The sequence below is a fragment of the Rhinolophus sinicus genome, chromosome 8, assembly GCF_057876585.1.
Source record: "Rhinolophus sinicus isolate RSI-liver-muscle chromosome 8, RSI-T2T, whole genome shotgun sequence".
NCBI classification, from domain to species: Eukaryota; Metazoa; Chordata; class Mammalia; order Chiroptera; family Rhinolophidae; genus Rhinolophus; species Rhinolophus sinicus.
Genome location: NC_142508.1, coordinates 34529984 through 34540048, shown reverse-complemented (window position 1 = coordinate 34540048; position 10065 = coordinate 34529984). Strand labels below are relative to the sequence as shown.

At 41.3% G+C, this 10065-nt stretch overlaps 1 protein-coding gene across 1 annotated transcript; it reads left to right on the top strand.

Moving 5' to 3' along the window:
* Nucleotides 1-3694: 3694 nt before the first annotated feature.
* LOC109439672 (natural cytotoxicity triggering receptor 1) lies at nt 3695-9835 on the top strand. The gene is made up of 7 exons (XM_074315860.2): nt 3695-4116; nt 4200-4235; nt 4407-4691; nt 6309-6587; nt 6828-6878; nt 7761-7808; nt 7936-9835. Exons 1-7 carry the CDS (start codon nt 4083-4085, stop codon nt 8121-8123), a joined length of 921 nt encoding a protein of 306 aa, XP_074171961.2. The 5' UTR covers nt 3695-4082; the 3' UTR covers nt 8124-9835.
* The last annotated feature ends 230 nt before the right edge of the window (nt 9836-10065 follow it).

Sequence of the window (10065 nt, the reverse complement as noted above, 5' to 3'; positions counted from 1 at the left end):
AGACACCATGTCTGGCTAGCAAAACTCTCCCTTGCTAAAGTACAAAAAAAACAAAACAAAAAACTTGGCTTTGCCTTTGTAGTTCAGGCATTGAATAGTGAGTGCATTTGCCTTTGACAGTTGGTATATTGGCTTGATTTAGGTTAAATATAAGATTTGACTTATGGGAAAAGGGTGGGGGGTTAATAATCCATGACCGTCAGTTCTATGTTAGGCTTCATGCCGATCATTTCGTTTATATGAATATACTGCAACCCAGTGAGTTTCATTGGAATCAAGCCACGTGATCCATGAGCAAACAGGCTCAGAAATGATATGATTTGGATAATGATACAAACATATAAATACCTAGTTTCAATTTGGGATGATGAAAAAGTTCTGGAAATGGATGGTGGTGAACTCCTTAATGCCACTGAACTTTACACTTTAAAATGGTTAAAACAAAACTCTATGCCCATTAAATAACAACTACTTGGGGGGGTGTATAGAATATAATTTTGCAAGATGAAAATGTTTTGGAGATCTACCTCACAACAATGTGGTGTCCTTTGCACTACTGAACTACACACTTCAAGTGGCAAAGATGGTAAATTTTGTGTGTTTTATAAAACAATTTAAAAGCCTTTAAAATTATTAGAATGATAAATGTTATAATATATTATATATATTTTACTACAGTTTGTAAAAGTTATTTGTGGTCTGTAGATAAAAGTAGATTAGTGGTTGCCTATGCCTAGGAGAGTGAGGGGGAAATGGCAGTAACTGCTAGTGGGTGTTGGGTTTATTTTGGGGGATGATGAAAGTTCTAAAATTAAATTGTGGTGATCATTGGGCAGCTAACTCTGTGAATATACTAAAAACCATTGAATTACACACTTTAAATGGGTAAATTGTATCATATGTAAATTATATCTCAATAAAGTTGAGTTTTAAAAATGAATAAATTATTTGTAACATCCTTCGTATCACTTAGTCACTAATTGGTTGAGCCATGACTTGAAATCCATCATCTCAAACGTGGCTTACAGTCTGTGTATGAAGATAGTCCCAGGAAGACAGGTATGAACTTAAGGTAGAAACTGGAGCTGTACTAAGTAGATACAGAAGACGCCATTAGAAACCAGAGACAAACTTAGTGAGGACACATGGTATAATTGACCTTGGTGTGTGGTGTCCAGGTAACACACTCCAGGATTGGAAGTGATCGCCCAACACTTCTAATTAGCTGGATAAAACATGGCACTGATTTAGTTTCTCTGTGCCTCAGTTCCTTGTCTACAAACAGGTGGAATACATGCTATCAATTTCATCAGATTATCATGGAGATTCGGTGAATTAATGATGGCAAACCCTGCAGAACAGTACCTAACATATAAGTTTCCAGTCCAGTTAACACAAACATGCCTCTAAAGATGATTCTATCTTCAGGTCTTCAAACAGTGCTGGAATCAATTTTTCCACTCTGAGTGGCCCTGTGCACCCAAGGTCTATGTTGATGAGTTAAGTAGGAAAAAAAGGGGGGGGGGATCATTAATATTATGTGATGATGGGGCAGTGCTGTCCCCATTTGCACACTAACTTCAAGAGTTACTATAAAGCTACAATAATCAAGACAGAGTGGTGTTCTAAAAGGAATAGACAAATAAATTAATGGAACTGAATAAAAAGCTCAGTAACAGACCCACAAAATATAGTCAACTGATTTTTGACAAAGAAGCAAAGACAACACAGTGGAGCAAAGATAGTTTCTTCAAATAGTGCTAGAACAACTGGACATCAATGTGCAAAAAAAATTAATCTAAAACACAGATCTTACACCCTTCACAAAAATTGACTCAAAATGGATCGTAGACGTAAACTCGAAACAAAAACTATAAAGCTCCTAGAAAATGAGAACTTTCTCACCATTCCAGAACTATTTACTGATCCTGGTCAGTTTATTTCAAAGGACAACTAGCCCTCTCTTGACCAAAGGACCTACTCACTAGTAACCTTAACTTCATGCTATGGATGAAGTTTATGCTGCCAATGATGAGAAATTACAATATTTTATGGCAGAGGAGGAAAACAAGATGCCCTCGTTGTCCAGAGAGATCTTTCTCATCTACAGATGAACTTGCCCATCATCTCCTTCACAGTAGCTACCCCTGCCTCCTTCCCCCATGCTCTAGTATCTAAATGCTTCTGCAGGCCGAGTGTGATATTTAAAAAAAGAAGAAGAAAAGAAAAGAAAAGAAAAAAAAAAAAAGCACATAACCAGTTTTTTCACATGCCTGGGCTGTGTCTGCTCTCTACATATGTGGTCAACATGGAAACTCTTTTCTGATAGGTATCCCTGGGTCCTCACCCACTACTTCCTCTGCTCCCCTCAAGGTGAAAGTCCCCAAATCACCCAAAACAGAAAATTAGCTAGAAGAAGCACTCAAGTTTATCTTTGGTGAGTTCTACATCGGAGAAGCCCAACATTGGAAGACAAGACAGTAGCAATCCACCAGGTGACCCTTTTCACAGGGAGAGCAGAGCTTCTGGTTTGGGGTCAGAATCTGCCTAGGAGTTGGATCTCCAAGCTACCATCTCAATCAAAAGTGAACATCTTGATTCAGTTGTCTACCAATGGGCATTTTGGTTATTTCCGTGTCTTGGCTATTAACAAACAAGGTGAACATCTCACTTTAGCTTTTCTTTTCCAGGATAGTTTCTGAGCAAGATGTTATAGACACAGTGGGGTGATGTCTCCCCTCAAAATGTTATAAGGACATTTTGATGGAGATTGTCCAGATAGAATAGATGGATATTGACTGGGTAGAGAAAGGAAATTCTGGAATTTGGAGCTAAGAATTGAAGACAACAGAAAACAACGGAATCGAAATAATCCTGTCATTTGCAACAAAATGTATTAACGCAGAGGACATTATGTTAAATGACATAAGCCAGACACACAAGGACAAATACCACTGATGCCACTGTTTTATATTTTCATTAAGGTGTCGGTTACATGCATTTCTGAAAACTCATAGAACTGAACACCAAATGAGTGAATTTTACTGTATATAAATAAGAACAAAAATCGAAAATATTCAACAACATCAAGAATTAAGAACAAAAGCTAATAGATTGGGGAAGATTTTCTCATAGAATGTAAGGCAGAATACAAATTGCCATAACATTTCACTCTCAAAAATTGTTTAGAACCTTTGAAAAAAGAACAATGAATGCATTTTGAGTTTTAAAAATATATTAAAATATTTTATATTTATATTAAATATTTTAATATAAATTTAATGCTAATTTAAATTGTATTATATTTTAGTATTTAATTTCTCCTTTATAACAGACTTATGTAAGAAATGGAACGTTTTTTGCTTTAAAAATAGCATTTTATTGAAACTTTTTTTTAATTAAAGCTTATTGGGGTGACAATTGTTAGTATATTACATAGATTTCAGGTGTACAATTCTGTATTACATCATCTATACATCACATTGTGTGTTCACCACACAGAGTCACTTAGCCTTCCCTCACCGTTTATTTGATCCCTTTACAAATCTTTGAAGAAGACAGTTATCACTCCATCCTAATTAAACCAATTGCTTCACCCAGGCACACGCATGCTATACACAGAGGGGGCCAAGGTTACACATATTTTTAAAAATGGTTTTAAGGTTTCTGCTTGAATACTGCCTGTCATGCAGGGTGTCATGAGGGGTCTCAACTCCCACTCCCCACTGGAAACTGCTCTCTGGGACTCTGTCCCCACACTGCCCTATGCCTTCCCTGGGCATAATGTCCACGTTTCAAAATTTAGAAGTTGACCCAGAAATAAGTTTCAGGTGGGGCAGACAACTGTCCAAGGATCTGGTTAGACCTCAGATATGATCAGATGTGTCACGGAGACCATATCCTTTCCTTATGCCCCATGGTCAGAGGTGGAGGAAGCTGTGAACCTTCTTTTAAAACAAGTCAACATGAAAGCCCCATGGCAACTGGTCTGGGCTTCACTCACCACATCCTCTGCATCTCCATGGCTTGCTGGGTTCAGTCTCCACCCAGCTGCTCTACATTAGCCCAGCAGAATCTGTGCTATGCTTTCTACCCTCATTGCCCTTCTATGCCTCGGTGAGTCCATACATGGAAGGGAGATGGAATCCAGGGAGCTGGGTGTGGGTGAGGCAGTATGTCTCATTATTCCTGTCTTCCAGGTCTGTATCTGAGCCAGAGGATCAGCTCCCAGATGCGTGAGTCCTTCCTTTCAAGACTAACAGGCTCAGACTAAGTATCCACCTAAGAACAACTGAAGGAGAGGGCAGGGACTCTGGCTTATTAGGAGCACTGGAGGCCAGCAGCTGGGTGGAAATTAGGGTGGTGAGGGCCTTTATCTTGAACTTCAGTCTCTGATTCCCTTCCAGAGTTTCTCTCAAAACCTATCATCTGGGCCAAGCCCAATTTCATGATCCCAAGTGGAATGCCGGTGATCATCTGGTGCCAGGGGACTCACAAGGCCATTGAGTATGAACTGCATTTTGAGGGACACCTTTCTGCCTCAGAGACCCCAAACCCACCTGGAATGACAAACAAAGTCAACTTCTCCATCCAGACCATGACTTCACACACTGCAGGGCAATACAAGTGCCTGTATCGAAGTGGGGAGCACTGGTCAGAGCCTAGTGACCCTCTGGATCTGGTGTTAACAGGTAACTGTCCCATTTTCTAGTCATATCCTTAGCCTGAATCTTGGAGAGGGTCACCACTTATTAATCTCCTTTAGTCTCTCCCAAGCCTCACTCAGACACTGTTGTCTTTTTTTCGGGGGAGAGGGGTTGATCACTTCCTACAGAGGTTATCCATTGAGAGTTATCTCTATGCCCTAGGAGTAGATTTGTCTTAGGTTTGGTTCTTTAGGTAAGAAATTCTGAAATAGATGTTTGTGGAGGGGTTGGGGGATCTACTGGGGAATGCACTCAAAAAACAGCACCTGTGATGGATGAGGGAAATAGGTTGGGAAAGTCAAGTTGGACTGTGATACTTCATCTGAACCTGGCCAAGGAAATGTGGAACTCTAGACTTGAGATAGCCCTTCAGTGTAGTCACAAAATGAGGCTATGGGCTCTGTACCTCTCCCCCAGCGTCAACCAGTGATTGGACAAGAACCACCCCTAGGGAGGTTCCAGACAAATGTCTTTGCTCTTGTGGCACTAATATTCTAGCAGAAGGAGACAGACTATGAGTCAAAGTCAGGATACATAAATCAATTAGATAGCACATGAGGAGGAAATGGCAGCATGGAAAAAGAAAAAATAGAATGGGGTATAAGTGATTGGGAGGGAGGGTAATCTTGGGTTCATTTCAGATGAAGGATGTTCTCAAACTTAAGCAAATATGGAATCACCTGGAGGGCTTGTAAAAATACGGATGGCTTTAGTACACCCATATTTATGGACGTACTGTTCACAATCGCCAAAAGGTAGAAACAACCCAAGTGTCTATCAACAAATGAAGGGATAAACAAAATGTGGTCTATCCATACAATGGGTTATTATTCAGCCTTAAAAAGGAAAAAAATTCTGACACATGGTACAGATGGGTGAACCTTGAGGACATTATGTTCAGTGAAATAAGCCAGTCACAAAAGAACAAATACTGTATTGTTCCATGCATATGTGGTATGCATTACCTAGAACAATTAAATTCATAAAGATAGAAAGTAGAATGGTGACTGTCAGAAACTGAGGGGAGAGGGAATAGGAAGTTATTGTTTAATGGGGACAGAGTTTCAGTTTTGCAAGATGAGAAGTGTTCTGTGGATGGAAGGTTGTGGTGATTGTACAACAAAGAGAATATACTTAATACAGAATGTACTTAACATCATTGAACTGTACACTTAAAATGGTTAAGATGGTAAATTTTATGTTACATGTATTTTACAAAAATTAAAAAATAATAAATTTTTACAACATTGATGGCTGCCCTACCCCCTGAGTCCCTGATGCAGTGGGCCTGGGGTGGAGCCTGAGAATTTGCATTTCTAACAGTCTTCTAGCTGATGTCTCTGGTCCCAAGACCAAATTCTGAGGACCATTGATGTAGGACAATTCCCAGAGAGAGATTCATATTAACACCTTTGATAGCTACAGAAGTGTCTCAGTCTTGAAGGGAGAGATCTTGAAGGGTGCACCCATGACCAAGACAAATTTAGGAAATAGAAGAGACTGAGATTCTGGGGAGTTATATCCCAGTCTTAGGGAGGGGAATGGGAAATATAGCAGGCAGGATAAATATGCTTTTTACCTACCAGCCACCTTCTCTCACAGGAATGTATGACAAGCCCACCCTCTCAGTTCATCCTGGGGCTGAGGTGATCTCAGGAGAGAATGTGACCTTTTACTGTCGTCTAGAGACTGCAACAAGCACGTTCTTCCTGATCAAGGAGGGAAGATCCAGCCGCCCACAGCACAAATATGGGAATATTCAGGCAGACTTCTATATGGGCCCTGTGACCACAGCCCACAGAGGAACATACAGGTGTTTTGGTTCTTATAACAACCATCTATGGTCTTTCCCCAGTGAGCCTGTGACGCTCCTGGTCACAGGTGAGGAAACCCCCAATTTTCCCCATGTCCTCTCTGGAACCCCAAGTGAACCCCAACCAGTGATGAGGGACAAGTGGGAAGATGTAGAGAGGACACCTCCCACCAATGCCCTTGTTCACATCCAGTTCCTAGAGACCCTATTGATTGTTCATGAGGAAGAACACCAGAGAGAGAGGGAGAGGGAGACAGAATAGGTGAGAAAACCAAAGCTCTTACTTTTTTCCTTGTCCCCATTGTCAGGAGATGTTGGGAACACCAGCCTTGCATCCACAGAGCAGCCCTCTTCTCCTGGTGAGTAATTGGTATTTATAAACTTGGGGGAGGAATCAAAGTCTCCCAGTGACACTAAAAAAACATGGTATTCATTCAAAATATCTGTTGAGTGCACAACATATGCCATGACCTATAGCTCTATCAGTCAACCAGAGAGATACCCTTGCTCCTGTGGCACTAGTATTCTAGCTGGAGAAGACAAACCGTGAGTCAAAGTCAGGATACATTAATCAATTAGATAGCTCATGAAGAAGAAGAAATTGTGGTATGGAAAAAGACAAAGTAGAACAAGCAGGGTTAAGGCTTCTGGGAGGACAGGCAGCCATATTCAATAGAGTTGTTTGAGTTGGCTATGTAGAGCAGGAGGCATCTGGGCAAATACCTGAAAGAGTTGAGGGTGTTAGTCCTGTGGCTATCTAGAGAAAGAAGTTCCCAGAAAGAGGGAGTGGCCACTGCAAGAGGATGGCCAGTGTGATAAAAGAACAGCAAGAAGGCCAGTGGGGCTGAATATGGTGTCAGAGAGATGATGGTAAGGATGGCATGGGGCTAGGGCAACTCACTTAGGACCATGAAGAAAATGGTGAGACTGAATTTTACTGTGTGTGAGGAAGAAATTATGTCAATTGACTTAACAAGCAAAATTGAGGCTCAGGTAGAAGATATACCTGGCACGAAGACACACTTATTGGTCCTAGTGCTGACTTCTTCCTCAGGTTCATCTGCCTTTTGACTCCTCCACTCTACCTGCCAGATGAAGCCACTAGGTCCTGGAGTGTAGGGTGGGAACCTTGAAAAGCAATAGAATGTCATGGGGTGTATCCAAGGGGAGAGGCTGTGATGGAAGAGGCCCACCCACACCATCTCTTTTCCTCACTTCTCCATTTTCCTTATTATCTGCAGACTCTTGGAAACCCTCCTTGTTAACCACAAAGATGGAATTCCAGACAGGTAAGCAAGCAGCTGGGGGATGTAGGGTCAAAAGGAAGGAACTTGGAAAGGATTATGATCTGAAAAAGGAAAAGAGGGTGAGGAAGTGTTCATGTGTGCCCACCAATGGTCACTGTTCTGATCCCAGATCTTGCCCTCTGGGATCACACTTCCCAGAATCTCCTTCGGATTAGTCTCGCTTTCCTGGTCCTGGTGGCTGCTGTGTATCTCCTGGCTAAAGACTGGCTTTGCAAGAAGAGGACTCCAGAGGGAGCCGACAGGGCTTCCAGTCAGGAATGCAGAAGTTTCAGAACACAAAGATCCTTGGACGAATGACCAAAAGATGCAGTGGTCATCTCTGAAAGTTCATCTTGACCTTGGTAGAGTTGAAAGCTCACCCTGACTTTGGGCTATGTGATCCCTGTTATATCCATAGAGGAGACAGTCAGTGCAGGACAACGGCATGGAGTTTGCTGAACCATCCTGAAGGAGACAGGAGGGGAATGAAGATGCTAAACTTCTTCTGCAATCAGATCCCACTGTCTCGTCTAGGCTCTAAGTATATTTGTCCCTGCTTGCCACAAACCAAATGTTTAACCGCTCCGTTCTTCCCTGAAAACATCTTCTTTAACACCAAGGCCACGGGACTATTCCCTTCCTACTTTGCTCTTTACCCCTATTTCTTCTTTGCTCTCTCTGCAGATGTCATTCAAAGTACTTACCAACCAGTACAGAACAGGCATTTATTAAATGGAACAGGACTCAGACAGGCAACAGCCAGTCAATGGAGATGAAGGCAGTAAACAGTGCTCCTAATTGTGCCGTGGCTGCAGCTCAGCCACACCCCAACTTCCTCTACCCTGTTCACCACAGGATTCCATCTTCAGTCCATTATCCATACCTTGCCTTGTTCTTCAGGGCTTTTAGTAGATATCATCTCCTCCGAGAGCATTTCCTAAATCCTTCAGCTTGACTTATGATACCACTTTTATGCTCCCAAAGCACTTGAACCCCACTACTGCATATATATCCATCTTCCTGTCTCTACCCTGAACTCATGTGAATTAAATCAATGTCAGATGTAATGGCTGTGTTCACAGTTCCCACTATGAAGAGAGTTCTCAAGAAATGTATGTTTAATCAGTGGATATATAAATGGGGCTGGAGTACAGCTTAGAGCTTGACACTGTTGAGTATGTCCTTGATATGCTGTCTAGGCACCATAAGTCCTTTCCTCCTTGAAAAATTCTACTTGATCAACCCATTAACATACCCATTATATGGGTCCCAGCCGCCCCCCCCAATATTCTGGTCAAATTCATTCTCTATATTTGAATTTTCTGTTAAATATCGCAGAATAAATAATTACAACCTTAAAGGGATAGGTTAAATTCATTCTCTGAATCTGAGTTTTCTGTTAAATATCAGAGAAAAATAATTCCAACCTCAAAGGGATAACATACAGATTTAATGAGGAAGAATACCAAGAAACCAGCATAAGCTCTGACATACATAAGTTACTCAAGGCATAGTAAGCATGATATTTCACAATAGTATAGGGAATTGATAACTTTACCAATTATTACCTCATTACAAGTGGACCCAATACTGAATTTTTTGCTTTCCATTCTTCATCTACCAGGTAGTCTAAGATCCAAGAATTTCTAAATTAATATAAATTTATAGTCTTCTTCATCTCAAAATGAGATGGATTTGTTTGCAGTGGGTTCATGACATTCCAAGTTTTTCATATTGTAATTTATGGCAAGAAACCTAGAGTTTCAAGGAAAACATGTATTAGGTAAAAGCATTTTAGGTCTCAAGACATAGATGCATGGGCTTCACCTGGGCAGAGGAGCCACCTCAGAGGAATGGAAGGGTCTTCACCTCCCCCATGGCCCCACTGTTCTTACCAGCTCAAGTCAAAACCTTCCAAAACTGGTCAACAGGGCAAAGCTGAATGGTTACGTATTGCATTATTCTTTTTAAAATGTTGAACATGGCTTTTATTCCAGACGGCAAAATGAAGGATAAGGAAGAAGGAAGGAAAGAAGGGAGGGAGGGAGGGAGGGAGGGAGGGAGGGAGGGAGGGAGGGAGGGAGGGAGGAAAGAAGGAGCCAACTTTTATAAAAATTTCTCAGATTTCCTTCCATCACCATATATTGGATCCCTTTTGGAGAACTGACTCTGGGTGGTGAACACACAATGTATTATATAGGTGATGTATTACAGAATTGCACACCTGAAACCTATGTAACTTTACTAACATTGTCATCCC

Coding starts and splice junctions, on each gene's coding strand:
- LOC109439672 (XM_074315860.2), top strand. CDS start 4,083: ATGCTTTCTACCCTCATTGCCCTTCTATGCCTCG. Junction 4,117..4,199: donor CATTGCCCTTCTATGCCTCG/GTGAGTCCATAC, acceptor CCTGTCTTCCAG/GTCTGTATCTGAGCCAGAGG. Junction 6,588..6,827: donor TGTGACGCTCCTGGTCACAG/GTGAGGAAACCC, acceptor CCCCATTGTCAG/GAGATGTTGGGAACACCAGC.